The following is a 19,878-nucleotide window of genomic DNA, read 5'->3' as shown; positions in this document are numbered from 1 at the left end:
TACACGTCCTTTTTATATATATTTATACTTTTCTTGGGTTGAGCGTGGATGTTAACTTTCAAGGAGATTTTCTGAAAATGTATAGAGTGAAGCCTGCTGCCCTCAAAACTCTATCTACCAAGTTTCTTTCTCAATATTTTGGGAGTTAGCAGTTGAAAACAGGTTGGCTGTTTAGCAGTTGCTGCGCATTTTAAAGGTTTGAGGCTGCAAAGGGGAAAGCGTGTAGAAGCATTCTTAGCCACCTCGTTCCCAGGATCTTGTGGCTTCTGAGCCGTTATTACGGAGTACCAAGACAAAATGCCTTTTCCGTACGAGATATTCCAAGCATACAAGACAAGGAAGAGGCTGATTCTGCTCCCCCTACCCTTGTCCAAATCGAATCCAATTTGACACACTTATAGTGCGTCATGAAAGGAACAAAACAGTATGCCAGTACTTTTCTGTCATCCAAAATATGATCTGCTTAAAATTGAATTACTTTAGTTTTAGCACGAATTTTAACACTCGGTTAAAGTTTCTGATAGCAAACTTAACGTTATTTAACATATTTTCTGGTCTTTATATACCTTAATAGAATAATTTTTGCAAGAATTAAATTCCGCGAATTTTTCTGCTTTGTGCGAAATGCTAAAATTGGCACTGTCGTCATTCGCGAAAATATGTTCTCGTGAATTTTTGACAATGTCGTCATTCGCGAAAATATGTTCTCGTAAATTTTTGACAATGTCATCATTTGCAATTAAATTTTCCACATTTTTGTAACCCGCCCGCACTTTGTTCATATATCTTAATAATAGGAAATTATTATTTTTCCTTCGCTGACAAACACGCTGACATCAATGACAATAAGGTTTCCCTACTGAGTCTTGATTACTAGCCTTGGTAAAATTTGGTATTTTTGGTATTTGAAGGGAATTATGATTTCAGATGTCCAGACAAGGCTAAGGATAATCAACGCTATCAAAAATACGGGCAACACGCGTTAACAATAAATAACAAAATTAAAAATATTATCAACATTGGATATTTTACAAAAAATCAGGACACAATGTTCTACATATGGAATTTATAGAAACTTTATATAAAACATAAAAAGCTGTATCATGCTGGAAACGAGATTGTTCCCATGGTTGAAATTGGGTTGTACAAGGTAGTGTAAATTGAGCAGAGGGCAACACAAGAAATATACCTTAAGAGTCGTTTATATAAAATATTGCGCCGTAATATCATTATGAAAACAGCAAGAAATCTCTAGTAAGTAATTCAGGAGGTTTCAGGTTAAGGTGGGAGAATAAACAGGGTTGAAAAAATGGGATTATAGGGTATGAAAATCTTCATTTGTTAAAAAAGGTAAGAAATTGGCACTCACATTTTAGCTCTCCATCCAAGATGTAAGTTCTTTTCCTCGTTTGCAGAATTCGTTTGCGTTATAACGTTTACACAGGAAGCACTTTGATTGTGTGTTTTTATTATCGACGAGTGTATCAACATGGAGCCTTTAGTATCATTCTAACGTTTTTACTAATTTCATATTAACATATAAGATATAAAAATAAATATATTTTCTCCTCAGATTCGTTTTAACCATTTCAATTTCGGATGCCATTGAAGCTTTAATCGCATGTAATTTACTTCTCCATCAGTATTTTTACAAATTCTTAAAGAGATAAAAGTTAACAAGCAAAATTTCAATGGATCTACCTGGATATATTAATTAACTCATGTTTTGAACAATACAATCTAATTTATCGAAAAAAGGAAAGTTCATTTTACGCATAAATTCAACATTTTGAACCGATAGAACTTTTCTCAGCAAACTGACTTTGTCACATTCGAGGGTCAATTTTTTCCTGTCATTGTGCAAAAAATCAGAAAAACTAATGATTTAATCCTGAGAAATGTCCTAAAAACATATTTTAGGATCGTTTTTACTCATATTGTGGATAAATCCGGTATTTTTAGGCCGACAAGATTCTCTTAGAATACTGACTTCGTAACATTAATGGCCTATTGTTTCCTGTCATTGTGCAAAAAATTAGAAAGAACTAATGAGAAAAGCTGGACGGACGGACACAGGCCAATATATCGGACCTCAGCAGTGACAGGTAGGTTTAAAAACCCATATGACTAATTACATTAATGTCAGAAATTTTCCAGAATTTCGCGACTTTACATTTCCATGAAATTTATTTTTTACTTGATTTGCAAAATAAATTCCAGCAAAATCTTTGGATTTGCTATACTTTCGGAAGTATATTCTATCGAATTCTGTAAAATTTCGAGAATACATGAAAATTTATGCTCGCGAAAATACTGTATAACAAATTTTACAACTTCTTTGTATGTGTGACCATTCAAAGCTCAATTAACAAACAAAGTACAAAAAACCTTTTTCCAACGTAAATAAAATTTAAAAACATAGTTCTCACCTTCATAGTTTATCGCTCCATCTTCATCAATGTCTGCTTCATTTAACATCTCTTCCACTTCTTCGTTAGTTAGCTTTTCACCCAGGGTTGTCATCACATACTGTAACTCGCTAGCATTTATGTAACCATTGCCTTCAAAGTAGAACACATGTTTTGTTAAAAGCGTAACGTTTATATGCATACCCAGCCTCTGTTTTGTCATATAAATAAACACATACAAAGAATATTGACGACGCTGTGGAGTTTCTGCTTACCATATGTGAGCTAATGTAACTACACTACAAAAATGTTTTTATCAAGAATTTCAGAATTTTTTGCAACAAACTAAAGTGAGTTAAGCAATCAGTGGGTCATGTATTTACTCCCCTTCAATGCTGTGTAACTAGGGCTTTTAAGGAGGCCATACAAGTAACAACAGATTTACGCTATACTCTCACAATTTCTGGAATACATATTTTATCGTAATAAGTATACCGTATACATAACTCCAGCCTTTGTTTTGTGATAGCTTAAGCATAACCAAGCCTCATCTGAAAATTTAATATACTTACAAAAAAAACATGTCTAGGAGGCTTAACCGGTTCCACAGAATATTTCTCATCTTTGCGAAGATATATATGGTCTGCATTTAATTTTTTAGAGACTTCGGATTACTAAGATTTGGTATTCCATAATTTTCTAGACGATTACAGTAGCGTAAATAGATTGTACTATTTTTGTTCTAGTATTTAAACACATGTAGGCCAGGTAAAACAAATTTTAATTGTGTTTTCTAATAGCTACACTATTGATGTCCAAGATTAAAATGGTTTCCAGTCTAATTGAGTGGCCTGCAATCATGGAAAATTTTAACAAAACGAAGGCAGATTTTTTTGTCGTTCTTAAAATGGTCACTACTCTGCAGTCGACAGAAAAAATTGTCGTGCTGATGGCAACAACAATTAGCATGTTTCAGGGGGATGTAAACATTGCCAAGTGAACTTTGACAAGATCAAAATGCGCGGCCAATGTTATCACTTGTTGCGGCTAAATTCGAAATTAACTGTGCTGTTTTATTATATTTTGTCCATGATAGTGAAGACCAACTTTACGTATTTCCCCATTCAAGTGACATTTTTTAAGCAAATAAAGAAGTGGTGTTTTACGTCCAATCCACTTTTTACCTTACTTAGTTATGACCTGTAAAATGCCGAAAAAAGGTCTAAATTTAACGCTTTTTTGCTGATGTCAGCATTTCTGTATGGGATATTACAACAAATAAATAGAAAAGTTTGAAAGAAGGAAGAGAAAAAAATGATGTAGTTTTCTATTTTACGAAATAAAAAATGTCGTTTCAAAGAACAGATTATTAGATCAATGTTAAGAATCAGTCCATAGCTCTACCTACCATCTTTGTCGAACACACGAAACGCTTCTTTAACATCCTCCTTCGAATTTGAACTTTCCGTTTTTCTGTCCAACAAAGCGAGAAATTCGGGAAAATCTATTGTTCCATTGCCTAAAAAAACATTTTCGTTTAAAAAAAATTGTTTTTTGAATAGAACACAAAAAACATGCAGAAACTTTTTTTAAGGCAGATACTTTGCAGAATCATATGTTGCGAAATTAAGCGGAGAACTTATAAAATGATTTTGTTAATATTTGTATTGTACCGCTCACAAATAAAATTTCAGGCAGAATAAGTGAGAAAATAAGAATACGTCAGGTTGAAGCCAAATTTCCAATGTTCTTATTTAAAAAGCGTATGTCAAACGTTTAATCCAGCGCAGAAATAATGTTAAATTATTGGGTTGAGTTTTTTAATTTTTAATGTTTTAAAATCTTAGAAGAAAAGTTTTGTTTATAAAAGATGGCTTTCTTGCAAGAATTGTCGTGAAGCAGTTAAAACTAATCCCTATAGGAATAGTGGTGTAATAAAATTTTTCACAGTTAACAAAAAGAACACCTTATAAACTTTCTGCTTATTAAATTTATAACCATGGGCACACTTACCATCAATATCTACTTCGTTTATCATATCCTGCAATTCCGATTCTGTCGTTGTTTGTCCGAGACTCTTCATCACAACAGCCAATTCGTTTGAAGTTATTGCACCAACGCCATTTTTATCAAAGAGGGAAAACGCCTCACGAAATTCTGAAAATACGATATTAATAGTGCATATTGAACAAATACGAATGTCGATAGATACCAAAAAATTTTCCGGCTGTCGTAAACTTTGGCATGCTTGATGCGGAAATATACAAGTTTAACATAAGGGCTAGAAATCAAGTTTGATGCAACCATCTATTTTCGACTTAACAAGTAGTTAAATTTTTCCCAGACTCGAAAACAGACTAAACAAAGAAAAACCACAAACTTAGCAAGCGCTTAACCATCGCTTGTTGAGTTAGAAAACAAAGTAATGAGGACAGGAAGTGTCCACTCCCTCGTCAAAATTCGTATCATGGTCACACTCACCTTCAACTTCTTCCTCTGTTAATGCGCCGGCCTAAAAGAAACGCAATTAAAAAAGCACTGCGGTAACGTGCTGTTAGAGCTTCAAACGCTTATTCTTTTAGAAAATACCCACGCCTTTAGACTTTCTAAGCTAACATTTTTAAATATACTTGCATACCATGTTGAATCCATAAAAAATAAGCTTCGGTGATAGCTTACAAAAAGTAAATCAACATTACAGCTACAACACAAATACCGTCGGGAAAGAAACAGCTTTAACTTCTTTTCCAAGGTAAGTGTGACCACATTTGACATGTCATCCAAATGTTAACGTCACAACGTATTTTTCGATATTCAAAAATATAATTAAGAAAAATTGGAGGAAGGGAAAACAGAGAGTTAAAAGCCACTTATTTCATCATCCAAAAATATGCAAAGAATCACTTAAAAAATTGAAATATGACGTCAGTTAAGCGCTTATTGCAACTTCTTTCCCAAGCCTTTTACATTAAAATGTAATTAAAATAAAAATCTTTGCTGCGATTCGTATTTACGTTGTGTTTATTTGAGCTTTATTCCGTACCTCTATTCTAAAAAGGTGCTATATTTTTTGCACATTTTTTGTTGGAAGTCTCTCTAAAATTGCCAACTTACGGAAATAGATACTAGCAGAGAGTTTCTTAAGATTATACTTTTCTTCTAATGTATCGATCACATATTTTCACAAAAATTAAGAAAAATAGATGTATAAAAATCTATTTGTAGTTAATTTTTTAAAGGCCTTGCAAACGTAAACCCTATATTATTTTTAGTTCTCTCTTTGTATTTTGGTATACGTATATTCTGTACAAAGAATTCCAACAAATGCACAACATGTACTACACGAAGCAGATGTCTTTCACAACCAATTCTTTTGAAGCTAGCCTTTGTGTATATTTTTTTTCAAGCTGACCATGCATTTTTCGCTTTTACTTTTCTTGACTGTCCCATGACCTATATGAAAATTTACCTGCATTTCATATGTGAAATAACTCATCACAAAACAATATTTTTAAACACTATTTCATTTGCATTTACATTGTGGTCGAATAAACTTTAAACAAAAAAGTACCTGACATTCAACAGCTTCCCTAAATATATGAGTCAGTGTTCAATTACCCGACTTTTGCAGGTTTCTCCAAGTTTTTTACTGACTAGATCGCAAACTCTAGCACAAGTTCGCTCTTTTCCTATAAAACTTTTTTTGTAAGCAACTGTTTTACAAGATTCACAGTACCTAAAAAAAACTCGTGCACACCCTTTTTACACCCCTTTTTCACCAAGACTTCATCCATAATTTATCTAAAAAACGTTTTTGTTTTCGATTTTAGTATGTGTAACACACAACAGAAAAAAAAATAGAGTAAGATACAATAACAAAAGACTCTAAAAGTAATTGGCAAAAGAACTAAAAAAAAAATGAAAAAATAAAATCAACTGACGAGGGTAAATATTGATATACCAGTCTGAAAAAATCCATTATTTTCCAAAACGTAAAGAAAAAAGCTTTCTTTTATGACTTCTCCCAACTTAACCGATCTATCTTGAAGGCGATATAAATGTTTTTAATATCTAGATTATATAAGTTCTGTTTTAATCACGTCAGAAAGTAACAACAGTATTAATGAGGCGATCAGAAACTGTTGAACAAGACATATATTTAAGCGCCTTTTTATCTTTGAGAACAATAAAAGAAAAGAAAGTAATAAATTTTACCATACTATGAACGTTCTGGTCGTGATGTGACTTTCGTTGAATCTTTGAAGAACTCCACAAGCTAAATTTATAATCATATTTTCATAAACATTCAGGGGGTTGCAAATAGATAAAGATAAATTAAGTATGTAATAATAGATCACGCATACCGTTATATTATGAGTTTAAACGGTATAACAACGTATTCCTTTCCCCCTGAAATATTGTCCAGAATTTATGCAACTTATCATAGAAAACATTTCTTAGGCCTACAAAGGGATGAGAGAGGAGAAGAGTACAGAGCAAGCTGTTTTCTTAACATGACTAACAAAACAATCTTATTGGCTGATGTTTTGTCCATTACACAATACACGCTCACTTGATAAGAATATACTTTATAAGAATATTCATAAGGAAATTTAAAAATAAATTAAAAACATGCTTATCTTAAATTTTTCTTGAATATAAACAAAACAACAAGTTACATTTAAAGTATTCTTCCCACAAAGTCTAATTATCTGTCAGTTAAACTAGGCTGCTTGAACAACAGCACTTTAGAGGTGTTTCCCACCATTTTTCATTCTCAGATCTTTCAAGCCTAACTGTGCTATGAATATGCTTCAAAAAATAAGGATGATTCTTGGTTAAAAATTCAAAATGATATTAAAACAAAAATATAATTAAACAAAGTTTTCAGAGCACAAATGAAATAGTATTTTGAAAGTTTTTGGGTCATCTCGAAAGAATATAATACAATATTTTTAAAAAAATTCCTTCTTTGTATGTGTAATAGATTACATATTTACAAAAATATACATATAAAAATAATAAATATGTCTTAGGGACTGGACTGTGGTAACCTTGGTGTAGTGAATAATTTTGAAATGGTTGAATTATTTCTTGGAATTTTTATCTTCTTTCGTTCTTTCTTCGCTGGCAACGGCTTGACAAAGTTTGCGTTTCTCTTTGGTAAAATCAAGACTTTTGACTGTCCCCCCATACCGTTATAACCCTTCCTAACGTGAGGTAAACACGTCGAACCTGTCGTGGTTGACGTCGATGTCGGTTTTTTCGTCGCCATGTTAAGTTTCAATATACTGTTTTTGTTGACATCTTTTAAAGGCCGTCTATTCGACGTCATACTCGTTGTTGGGACATAGTTCAGACCAAATCTAAGAGAAACGAAGAGAAATATGACGCGAGTGATTCATTAAAGAGAACCCGAGGTATAAAATGATGTTGGACTTAAATTATAGAGCTGAAAGAGTTGGTAAACAAGTCATTTAAAATTTTTAAAAATCTCTTTTCGTTTTCATGTTTAATTATGCTGCATAAATTATGTCATATTTGAATATTTTCTGTCATCAGTAATTTTAGACCTGTTAAGGGATCTGCATTCAAACTTTATCAATAGATACTTAAAGGTGAATTGATTAGCACAATTTTTTTTGCTAAATTTTGACAGACACCATGACACAAGAAACTATGCTTCATACAGCACCAATGTAAACAGGGTGTTGCTTGAAACACCACCAATGTAAACAGGGTGTTTGGTGATGAAAGTGAAAGTTTCATACTTTAGTTGTAAAAACAAATAAGTGTATACAGCACAGAGTTAACACTAGCAAAAAAATTGTAATTTGAAAAGGTCTGCAAGGTAAGAGTATAATATCAAAAAGAGCAATAAAGAAGATTAAAAAAATTACTCATTCGCCAACTCCTTGCTCTCCTCCTCTTCCACGCTAATTGTATCTTCCTCCACAATCTCATTTGAGTATCCACTGTCTCTACCATCACTATCATTTCCAGTATCATGTTCGTCAAATAAGAGCAAACTACCGTTTGCTTCTTGTTCCTTCAAAACTACATCAGCACGCAGTCGTTTCAAATCCAAAGGAGCTGGACTAGAGGATAAACATAACAAAAACGAGCTACAAGATGCAAGTGAAAATATTTCTTAGATACAAAAAACTAACTATCAACGGTAAAACAAGCTTTAACAGTTCAGCAAAAATCTTTAACATACAAATTCTTCCATTTCAAGGATTATAGTTCAATAAAAAAGTTTTAAAGACAACAAAAAAAAGATACCTTTCTTGTATTAGTCGCTTAATAGCACTTGATCGAGGGCTAGGCGATGCAAACGCTTGTTCTAGTTTTTTAATCTTCTTTTCAAGACTCTTAAAAAAATTACGCAATATATTAGCCAGGCTAGCAGATATAAGGTTTCTTTTACAACATTGTTACCTTAACCTGCAAGTTAGGAGCATGCGTAACTCTCGTACCAACAAAACAGGATATTTATTTTTAGGTCACGTTTTAGGGTTGGGGTCTTAGTTAATTCAATTTGTTGTGACAGCAGTGGAATCAACACCAAAAATTAGCTTCAAAGCATACGATAGTGCTGGGGAAATTCGTTTCTTAAACAATTCTTTTGTCACCGTTTGCTTTAGCAAGGAAAAGTGTGCGGGATGTAGGTACTCAATATTTACTTTTACATTTTCCTGACATTATTTTGATATTTTTAGATTAACATTCCTGATTTTAATAAAAAAACTGTCATTAAAATTCCTGATTTTTTTCAGCCATTTCAGTTTCAAACAGACATTTTATAGAAACCTGTCTGACATCCAATTCTTACCAATATTTTGAAACAAAGCATAATAAATTGTTATTATTCTATATTTTCGGACTTTTCTGAAAGAGTGGACACCCTGGCTAAATAATTTTTGGCTGAATTTGAAGTCCCTAATTTGAAGTCCAGACTGTTGCAACTTGCTCATAAAAAACAATACAATGTTTGGAGCTGTAAATAAAGATTGCAGGGCTTATAGTAAATGTATTAATCGTGCACAATAATTAAAAGCATTACCTTATTCGTGTCACTCAAATGTGTTAAATCGTTACTCACAACTTTAAGTTGTTCTTTATATTCAAATGCCTGAAATGAAAAACATACATGGTAGGTAAATTTTTAATGTTAAATAAATTTGAAGTATTTTTCAATAAACTTACTTTTTGTTTTTAACACAGTCATTTTTAATAATTCAAAACATGTGGCTAAATTCGAATGTTTACATTTCCTGGTCAAAGAATTATCAGGATTTGTCTGGTCAACAATTTAACAAGTTAATGTATAAAAGTAAATTTTAGTTTTTACACGACTATTTATTAACTGATTTTTCATATCTTATATTCAACTTTTGTATAATTTTTGTATAATTTGTAATATTAACAGTGATACAACGAGAAAAATGCCATTACATTTTTACCATTAAGACAAAGAATAGATAGTCTCAATCTGCAGCCATTTTGCTTAATGACAGTATTCTATAATTGCGATTTTATGGACCAAAATTTATGAGATAAGGGGACTTTTAATAAGAATATTTTTAAGCAATTGACGGTTTTCTCTTTAAAAAAATTGAGAAAATTTGGGGGAATTTTCACAAAACACAGAATGTTTGAGAAGTTTTTAAAGGTAACGTCACAAGTGAAAAACATTATTTCTGTACCCATGTAGCAATTCTATGTATTTTGTAACAAAAAAATATGTGATAAATCATTTTGAAATTGAGGAGATTGAGGTTTAAAAGTCTACCTTGGGAGGAGATTTCAGGAGGCTCTTCAAAATTGAGGAGAATTGAAGAGGAGGTGTAGGAAAGCAACCAAAAATTAAACTGGCAAATATTTCTCTTGAATATTTTTTGTGTAGCAAAATACATTGATCTTATTTTATCCAGCTTTAATTGTACTTAAACAAAATGTCATCAAAATCCCTTGTATACAACAATTATGACTGCATTTTTTCCTTATCAAGATTTTTCTCTTATTCAAGATTTTTCTCTTATTTATGCCAAACATTGGAAGATATAGCTGAAACAAAATATAGAGAGGAAATCAACAGATAGAGAAGCTCAAATAAATAACTTGGAACGTGTTCCATGGTGGAGCAACTACAAACAAAACACCACTGTGTGACATAACTGTTGGAGAATTAAGATAAATTTAGACAGTCCCTACCTCTCTAGAAGCAGCTTCAGCTTTTCTTCTTATTTCCTTCTTGTCTATTTCCAACTGTCTTTTGGAATCTTTTAACAGTTCGAATTCCCTAAAAGAAGAAGAATAGTGCTTCAGCTATTTATACAGTACAGTTTCAAACATACTGACATTGCATTTTCATGACTTTTTGGAAAACAAAAGCCAAAGGAAGTACAAGATGTGTTAGAATGAATTAAAAAAGCTTACTTTTTCAAAATATTATATGAAGTAGCAATTTGTGATAGCGCAATTGATGGATCATTGAAATTTTTTATCATGTCTTCAACTTCATGCCTTTCACCACGAACCAACTCTTGAATGCTACAAAATACGGAATTCGATAGGATTACAGTCAAACCTGTTTAGACCTGAGGGCTTGAAAAAAGTTCTGGACAGGTGGCAATTTTATATAGAACCTTTTTACAACAGTCACAATCCAAATCTTCCATAAGACATCTTAAAGCAGTGTACCTCCATTCCACAATATTGAAATAATTCTCTCATATTCAGGAGAAGAAAAGGAAAAAGAAATAAGAAGAACCTAGTTTTTCTAATAAGATAATTACAGTTTATCGTAAACAAAAACTGAAATAAGCATAAATTAATTTTCTACTGTTTACTCTGCATGTTATTCTTAAGAAAACTTTAGTAGCTTAAAAATTTACTCTGGTATTAATAAACATTCTATTGTTCACACAAAGGTTCCTGCTAGCGTAAAGTAATTTTATTTTACCCTAACATAAAATCATTTCCCAGCATTTGCTATTTCCTTTTTTTTTTGCATACCTGTGATTTTTTTTTGTATATTATAAAGATTTTTTACAAAATTCAGCCTAAATTTATGAAGAGTTGAACCATGTGAATGGCATGTTTTCTATCAAAACGGAATAGCCACCTTGAAAAACACCAACCTGCCAACTGGGAGAATTAATTACTATCAAGCATATGATGTCCTATGAAGACATGACCACACCAATTAACTACAGTTAAAATATATCCTTGCTTTTAAATATTACGTTCAACCTTTTTCAAAATTTAAAGAATGTACAATAAAGCCTGTTGAAATAATCACATTGTCTTCTTATTTTCCATAATGGACCTCTTGTCTCCCTGGATTTGTCTGTCGTGATATTTTACCAAATAAATATAGCTAGCTGTTTTTGCATATACCTTTCTAGTCAACTTTGCACACTTTTGTTTGGTGACATGTTTTATTGCTATATAACACTATTTAAGAACTGGTTACCAATCTTTTCAGGAATGTCCAAAAACAATAAAATGATGCAGTTAAATGGTAAGTCCACAAGTAAATTTTGTTTCAAATGTATATAAACGCTCTTCAGCAAACATTTATAAATCTTTTGCTGCAAAAGACTGGTTAGCAACAAGTTTATGGTTATGGGCAATATGAAATATTTTTTGTTGCAGCACAAAATACAAACCCTAAAGTGCCATTTTCTGGCTATGTCTTAAATGATCAAACTGCTTTATTCGGCAGTACTCCAGCAAGCTGTAAAAGTTTTTTATGTAGGCCTAGTAAAAATGTCAAATATACACTAGCTGCAACAATTTGCACTATGACCTAGAAATGTCTGTAAAATCATAAAATAGAGCATGCTGATGTCAGCAAAAGTTAGTATTAACTTAAGATTTTGGACTTAATTAAATAACCTAAGATTTTAAGTCAGCTTTGAAGATTGACAAGCAAAATGTGTGTGTGTGTGTGTGTGTGTGTGTGTGTGTGTTACTTAAATAGGAGTCAACTGCTTGTGATTGTAAACTTTAAAAGTTGTACTCACCAACCGAACAAGCCATCAAGTGTCAAGGGGTTCATATTCAAAACAAGTGCAGTTTTGACAATAAAAGAGTGCCAAGATTAAACAAATTTAAAAGTGGTGCAACTATTTTCCTCAGACAGAAAATCCTTACTATTAGAGAGGAAACACCATCATACCTTTTATATTCTAGCAGTGTTTTTTCAAGCTGACCAGCCTGTTCCCTGGCTCTTTTGGCTTCCACTTTGTATTTCTCCATATAAGACAGTTGTTTCTATGACAGAAAAAAAATTATATATCCAACTATAAACATAACTTAGAATTTCTTCAGGTAAGAAATTAAAAGTGTCCTAAGAACAAAGATAATTTTTTTTGTGTCGGTTAATCAGCAAATTAAAATTAGTTATAAAGAAAACGTAGGGTCAGTCGAGCGTTTGATCTCAAAAAATTAAAATTTACCAGTTAAATATTAAATGAAGTGATAAAATTCCTTCACCCCTGTGCACAGCAAATAATTAAGCATAATGCAAGTTACAGAAATGTTCACAGTGGCAAATTTAAACTTTGATATATAGTGAAGGAGGGTAGTTATTACGCCGAAGGGTTGTCAGGTTAAATAATATGCCCTTAATTTAAAAAAAATGGAAGTAGAATTCAGCTGTAGCTAGCTCTAAGCACATTTATACTTCCATAATTGTTAATTAAATATATAATACAAATTCAAGTATTCACCTGATAACTGTAAATAATGCTCCAAATTATCATTTTTCCTGCTGCTAACAAGTTTCTATTGTGCTTGAGTAACTTTCGCTTTTATTTTGATGGAAATACCCTTCTCGCATATTGTTGACACATTTTGTTCTCTAACATTATAGCTTTAAGAGTCCGTCATTTGTTTTAAATGGGTACTTATGTACATTATATAGAATAGCAGCGTAATAGATACCAGTGTCATGTTGATATGGTGGGATAGTTTTACGCATTGATGTCAAGGTTCAATTCAAGTTACCAAGTGACCTAGACAATTTAATTAGTTTAAGTTGTATGGTTAAACTTATTTCAGTGTGCCTTATTAACTTGCTTACATTGGAAAACATGTTTTTTACTTTTTAGATGGAAACAATAAGTAGATAACATCTTCTGAATACTTGTGTTCTTTTAAACTACAGCCTATAACTAACTAAAATCATACAGAAATACTGTGGTGCTGTTCATTTCGTAATAATAATTAAAAAAAATTGTTTATCATATTAAAAAGAAGTCAAGAAGTTCTTTCTCCCACATGACACAGCAGGCAATAATTTAACCCTGCCCTCGGTTTTGTGAGGGGAGAGGTTCTTTGAAGACCCTAACAATTGAGTCTCCTGCATAGTTTTGCTTTAGCTAAACTGTGCCTGTGACAAGCATTTTCGAAGCATGTCATGGGTGACTTCTGCGATATACAACCTAATGATGCCCTATTCTACCCTTCAGTACCCGTTGTAAAAGGTTATTGATGTAAATTATTTATAGGAAAGTTATTGTTTCCTCTTCAGAGCTTAGTTGTATTATTCACGTACGCTTCAGGTGTTGGCATATAGCGTAATTTTCCTTAATTTTGCGGCTAATTGTTACGCTCAATAAGTTGCGAAAAAGTGTGGAACCAGGCAGTTAGGAACTAAAAATTCTTTTTACTTTTAAAGATGGTACCATAGCCTTTACAAAATCACAGCAAAGGAAATTTAAGTCAATTGCGCTGGGCAGAAAAACAAAGTTTTGTGATATGGCGTAATAATTACCCTCCCTCACTATACACCAGTCTATATGATTAAAACTTATTTTATAGTTTATGGAAAAAGACAGGACACAGAACAGCAAATTAAATTGCTTTTGCATAAGTTAAATTCTAACAAAAAATACCTTTAGCGCATCGTTAGTACCTTGTACATTTTGTAAAAGTTGTGCAATTGCATTTTTATCCTGTGTTACTGTTGCCAGCTCGTTCATTGAAAGCAAATGGTTCTTTCTTAGAGTTGTAATAGACAAGTCTAAAAAAGAAAAAAATTATGCATTGATAACATGTCTAGTTTAAGGTGTAAGTAAGGGAAAAAATCTCATTTTTTTCAAAAAAAAATTTTTTAGGCATTCGTATAGAATCGAATACGAGCTTTTTGATAGAAAAGAAAAAAAATATAAAACAATCTGAAAGAATGTCTTTATTCCAAAAAACCTACTTTACATTCATAGCACACATAACTTATTGTACTCACAAAAACACATTTGTGAATGTTCATAAATATGTCATCTTGAGAATAATTTTTACTCACTTTGAGACGAGGGAACTTTTAAGATAATGCAATTACCATCATAAAAGACTTACAAAAAAGCAATAGTTATGTTTATGTGGAACTTTTTATATTTTTTCATTTTTTTACTTTTATCTTTGTTCTTTCTTCTTATTTTTTGTTATGTTACCCATGTTGTTTCGTTATGATCAGACATGTGCGCATCATACAGTAAGTGTTAAAAATACATTCGTTACTATGGCGACGGATGAATTATACAGAAAATAATGAACTTTTAAAAAATCTTTAAAACTCTTTTTCACAGAGTTAATTTTTTCAGAGAGTATAGAGAGAGGTTTTTATCTCCATTTACAAAACAATAAAAGCTTTGAGGAGGAAGGTGACTTTGTTTTATAAAGGAATAATACATCTCGGGTGCTTTTTTGAATTAAGGTGTGAATGTAAACCTAACTCGAGTTTTGATGCTTTTTGTGATGAAACAAAGGGAATAATTTAGTAGTTAACTTTGATGGGAAATATCTTTAAAAGTAAAAACATTCAAAGCATAATTCAAAAATGCTCCCGAGATATATGTATAGTGAATACAAAATTGCAAACAGAATGTATGAAAATCTTTTAGTTTTGTAAATGGAACAAATTTTCTAAACAAGGGGGTCATTCTTTAAGGCGTTTTTTTTTATGATCTAAAATTATTTTTTCAAATAATATTTACATCATTGTCTAGATAATTTTATATGCTATTGGAATATAACAAGTCAATGCATTGACAACCATTCCATTTTAGTTACACGATTTTTAATACATAGCACTTCTTTCCCTTACTCACACCTTAATTAAACAATAAATAAGAGAAAATAATTCGTGATTTGACAGTTTCAAAATATTTCTCACTGCAAACTAAAAAAAAAATCCAATTTAATACCTTTTTCCTTTAACTTTAAATTCGCATCGCTAAGCTGATTCTAAAACATACAAATCTATAGTTAAAAGGTGTGTGGAAAAATCATGGGAAAACAATGTAAAAAAAAAGAAAAAATTTTTATGACTCATCCAAATACAAATTTCTCTTTGAAAACTTTTTAGCTGTTGTCTTATTTTTCAGATCTTGTTCCCAGATTATATGCAGAATAAAATAAGTTATACCCTTTGGACAAATGGTTACGAAGGTATTTAAACTTAAATTAATTCAATTAAAATGCAATAAATCTTACGGTACATACATGCCAGGCACTAATCTAGAGCAAAAGAGCGTCCGGTATTCGGACGCTGCCCTATAGAGAAAAAAAATCAGAAATTTTATTTTTCCCTGAAAACCTCAAAAACGAGTTCTGGCTAGGGGTGGGGCGATACAGAAGCAATAAATCCCAAGATTCAGTGCACTTTTTCTGATATAAAGTGCCCTTTTTTCACTCACGGTGCCCTAAAGGAAAATATACCACAGCGTCAACAATCTTCACGTAACATATACTTATCTTCGCGAAGAAACTCGTGTGCGCTGCCATGTTTACATTTCGTGTTGTTTCCGTAGGTCATTCACACTAAATATACTTCCACGCTATCTAAAATTGTTTGTTTTATTTTGGTTTTATTACCAATACATGTGCGTATTTATTTTCGATTTTTTAAACAAAAACACGAATTGAACACCATGTGTTTCGAATTCTTTTCAATTGTTTTGAAACAATGAGTTAATAATTTTCCATGTGTTTCGAATTCTTTTCAATTGTTTTGAAACAATGAAATAATAATTTATTAATGTCTTATTATGTTACGTAATTACATAATCGACTTAAAGAAGATTTCAAGATTATTTATCCAAAGAAGTTGAATTTCGTGAAGTTCACAGTTCGGGTTCAAAATGCCAACGAAAAAAAGATTAGAAAAGAAAAAAAACATAGAGAAGTTAAAGGCTGCTAAAGGCTCAAAAACTATTGCGCAATGTTTTAGCTATAAACAAGATGAAGCTTCCAATTCACAATCGTCAAGTCTTGTCGAGAATAGGTATCTGTTTGTTTTTCTTGATTTTTACAAATCGTATAATCTAGCGCTCATTATGTTTTCTTTTCATTTCTCTCAGTGAATTGATCACGGAGGACTCTTCCGATGAAGAAGTATTAGAAAAAACATGTAGCGAGGAGGACAGTGTTACGGATAAATCAGACGAAGATGAAGATGAAGTTTTAAACGACCCTGTTCCTGCTCCGACTGAAAACGAACAACGGCCTCACATAGATCACCGTCTTTACGATCAAAGTAAATACGAAAACATATATCCTTGGCTTTACTACAACCAAGCTATACATGGATATATGTGTAAAATTTGCGATGTGTATTACGCTACTACGGCCTGTCCAAGTGGGGGTGATCGAGGGGCATGGTCACACAAAGGAGTCCATTTCAATGAAAATGCTGGAAAAAAACTGAAACGCCATTCGAAGGCAAGTAGGCACATCAGCGCTGTCAATGCTATGACAAATCTCCGTATCACCGATACCTTGGGTAATGCCCCACAAGTTTCAGTAGCAGACCGACGGGAAGCTAATTCCTTGTATGTAGGAAAATTGATTCGCATTGTGCATTTTCTTGCAAGAAACAATCTTCCAGTCAAGGCGTTATATCCTAAGATGATTGACTTCCTTGCAAACGAAATGGAGGAGCCTCGTATGAAGCTCATCATGAACGACAAACGGACCAATCTCGACCAAAAAAGTTTAGATGCCTTGATGCGCATCTCGCATGCAACAAATCCTCTATCCAATAGGGAAGTCGACAGAGTTTTACAGATTTGGAAAACAAATCGTAACAGACGCATATTTTCATCGAAAATATAGTATCTTTCTCAACGAAAAAAATTGTTAACAAAGTCTCTGTGAAAATAAGCTAAAGTTTCGGAATGATATAGAACAATACTTTTTCGCCGAGAAAGATTTATGCATAATATACTTTGTTGTAATTTGAGTACAATTTAAGAAAGGGACTGTGGTCAGTATTTTGCTAATCACGCAATCATTGTTTCTTCGTTCGTTCATAATGGTACCGGCAACGGCGTAGTCGGCGTGACTGTTTCGTCGACTATCGTTGATGGTTGTGATGTAGTTGGGCTTGTGCTTTGTGTTTCTAAATGAATACTAATGGAAACAAGTACTGATGAGAAGAAACAACTTGGTTGAATGTTATCAAAATAAGCCTGGGAAATGCTATATTAGCCATTCTAGAGCGTTCACAAACCCCAAATTTTTTTTGGCCCCCAACCATGGTGGGGGCCATTTTTTCCACTGCCCTTTTTGTAAGCATAGGTACGCTGCCTCCAATTTCTAGATTAGTGCCTGCATGCTTAATAAAAGGAACAAGTATAATCAAACAGTCCTGATTAATATATTTTCACTGCATTAACTTTTCATTATCACAACCAATCATTGTGCAGGAATAGGAAGTTAATAAAAAGTCAATAACATAATAAAAAATGTCTTAATGTGCTATATGGCAAAAAAAATAAAATCCTAGACTATAAAAACATATTGAAGACTTTCTTCTATATTTTGACTATTTGCTTGTTTTCCAAAAGGGAAAAATGTTTTTTAAATTTCTCTCTTTTTTATTAAATTCATTCCCATCCAACCAAATCAGAAATTATGGATAGGAATACTGCATGGTTCCTGTGAACATCCCCTTAAAGAACTATTGAGGCACTTATGCAACACATTTACCTTCAACACAGCTGAATCTACCTCCGTTTCCCCAGACAAATTCTCCTCAAAATATAATTTAATCGGTTCTTTAAAGCGAATTCGACATTGTGGACAAGTTGCAGAATGCTCCTTCCATGTCATAATGCTAAAAAACAAATAAAAATGCTCATGTCAGGCTTTATGGTTTGAAGTAACAGTGCTTCTGACCAATAGGAAAAAGTTTCTTTTTTAGTTAAAGATTTTCATGCTTAGATCAACATCTACTAAATCTGATCTGATCTCATTCATCCCTTTTAAACCAAGTCCTCAAAAAGTATTTTAGAAAGAAAAATAAGTTAAAATAAACATTGCACAATTTAAAAGTAAAAAAAAAAACATGGAAATAATTACAACACTTATTTTGACACTACTGACTTGAGAAGAGGCTTATGTTATGCTTACAAAGTCTATTCTGGCAAGAAATAAAATGCTATTTTATTAAAGATATCCACTTTTAAGAGAGGGGTAAATTTTTTAGTCCTTTTGGATTAAATAAGATTAAATTGCAAAGAAGAGATATGTACAAAGAGGGCATATTTTTATATTCAGGATGTAATACTTTTGAGGAATTTAGTGATAGTTGAGTCTTGTTTTGAACTTAGCAAAGAAAGTGGAATATGAGTTTCTAGAAATAAAATAGTTAAAAGACAACACACAAAAGATTCTTCCTCCTTCTCCTAAACTTTCAAAATATGTGATACTTACCATTCATAGTGAAAAGTATGTCCACCTTTAAGAAGACTTTTGTTAAGGAAAACAAACAAAGAAATTAAAAATCGATTTAAGCTCTGTATACACTGAAAATTATACCTAATATTGAGCACTACATGTACATAAGAGATACATTATGCAACAAAAGCATTTTAACAAATCTTAACATTTCTATAGAAATTTTGTGAAGTTTAGTATAGTTGTTTACAAACTGGTTATACTTAGAGAAAACATTTTATATCTATACAGACCTTACCAACTAACAAAAAAGTGTAAATTATAATTTAAATTTTACATTTATATACATATACATATGGAAAGACTCCACTTGGCACAAGCATTAACTTGTTTTAACATTCTTCGAATCCTATACCTTGGTTTAAACAACTAGTGTTGATACCACTTTGACGTATAGACATATAGACAGATAGATTGATAAATTTAAAAAAAGGATACATGGGCAAGCTGTAACATTTGAAGCAGTAAGGTAATCTGAACATATAGTGCATGTCGACCGATTCATCTTTATTATTATTATTCTTTAACTAAAAAGTTATAAAAAAAATGGTTAAAATTTATGGTTGATTTTATTGGCAAAACAACAGTACTGTATAGCAAATGAGCATATATGCATTCTAACTGAAACATTGTGGAGGAAAAGATGTTAGCTTGGACAAAAATTGAAGTACATAGCCCATTCCTAGCCACAACTATCAACCTTAGTCCTGTCGTTCAG

The 19,878-nt window shown here is 32.1% G+C and overlaps 2 protein-coding genes across 2 annotated transcripts; both read right to left on the bottom strand.

Moving 5' to 3' along the window:
- Positions 1–1,010: 1,010 nt before the first annotated feature.
- LOC130642103 (calmodulin-A-like) lies at positions 1,011–7,148 on the bottom strand. Its single transcript, XM_057449182.1, has 6 exons — positions 6,370–7,148; positions 4,890–4,920; positions 4,422–4,565; positions 3,817–3,927; positions 2,430–2,561; positions 1,011–1,657 (listed from the first exon to the last, which is right to left on the bottom strand). Exons 1-6 carry the CDS (start codon positions 6,385–6,387, stop codon positions 1,629–1,631), a joined length of 465 nt encoding a protein of 154 aa, XP_057305165.1. The 5' UTR covers positions 6,388–7,148; the 3' UTR covers positions 1,011–1,628.
- A 151-nt stretch (positions 7,149–7,299) lies between these two features.
- On the bottom strand, positions 7,300–19,833 carry LOC130642102 (E3 ubiquitin-protein ligase TRAIP-like). The gene is made up of 12 exons (XM_057449181.1): positions 19,599–19,833; positions 19,137–19,161; positions 18,411–18,537; positions 15,626–15,665; positions 14,318–14,445; positions 12,598–12,692; positions 10,851–10,964; positions 10,626–10,713; positions 9,475–9,543; positions 8,694–8,782; positions 8,309–8,506; positions 7,300–7,774 (listed from the first exon to the last, which is right to left on the bottom strand). The coding sequence occupies exons 1-12, from the start codon at positions 19,663–19,665 to the stop codon at positions 7,441–7,443; spliced, it is 1,374 nt and encodes a 457-aa protein (XP_057305164.1). The 5' UTR covers positions 19,666–19,833; the 3' UTR covers positions 7,300–7,440.
- Positions 19,834–19,878: the final 45 nt, after the last annotated feature.

This window comes from Hydractinia symbiolongicarpus, chromosome 4, assembly GCF_029227915.1.
Source record: "Hydractinia symbiolongicarpus strain clone_291-10 chromosome 4, HSymV2.1, whole genome shotgun sequence".
Lineage (NCBI taxonomy): Eukaryota > Metazoa > Cnidaria > Hydrozoa > Anthoathecata > Hydractiniidae > Hydractinia > Hydractinia symbiolongicarpus.
Note: the sequence above shows the minus strand (reverse complement) of the source record. Positions and strands in the feature narration are given on the sequence as shown.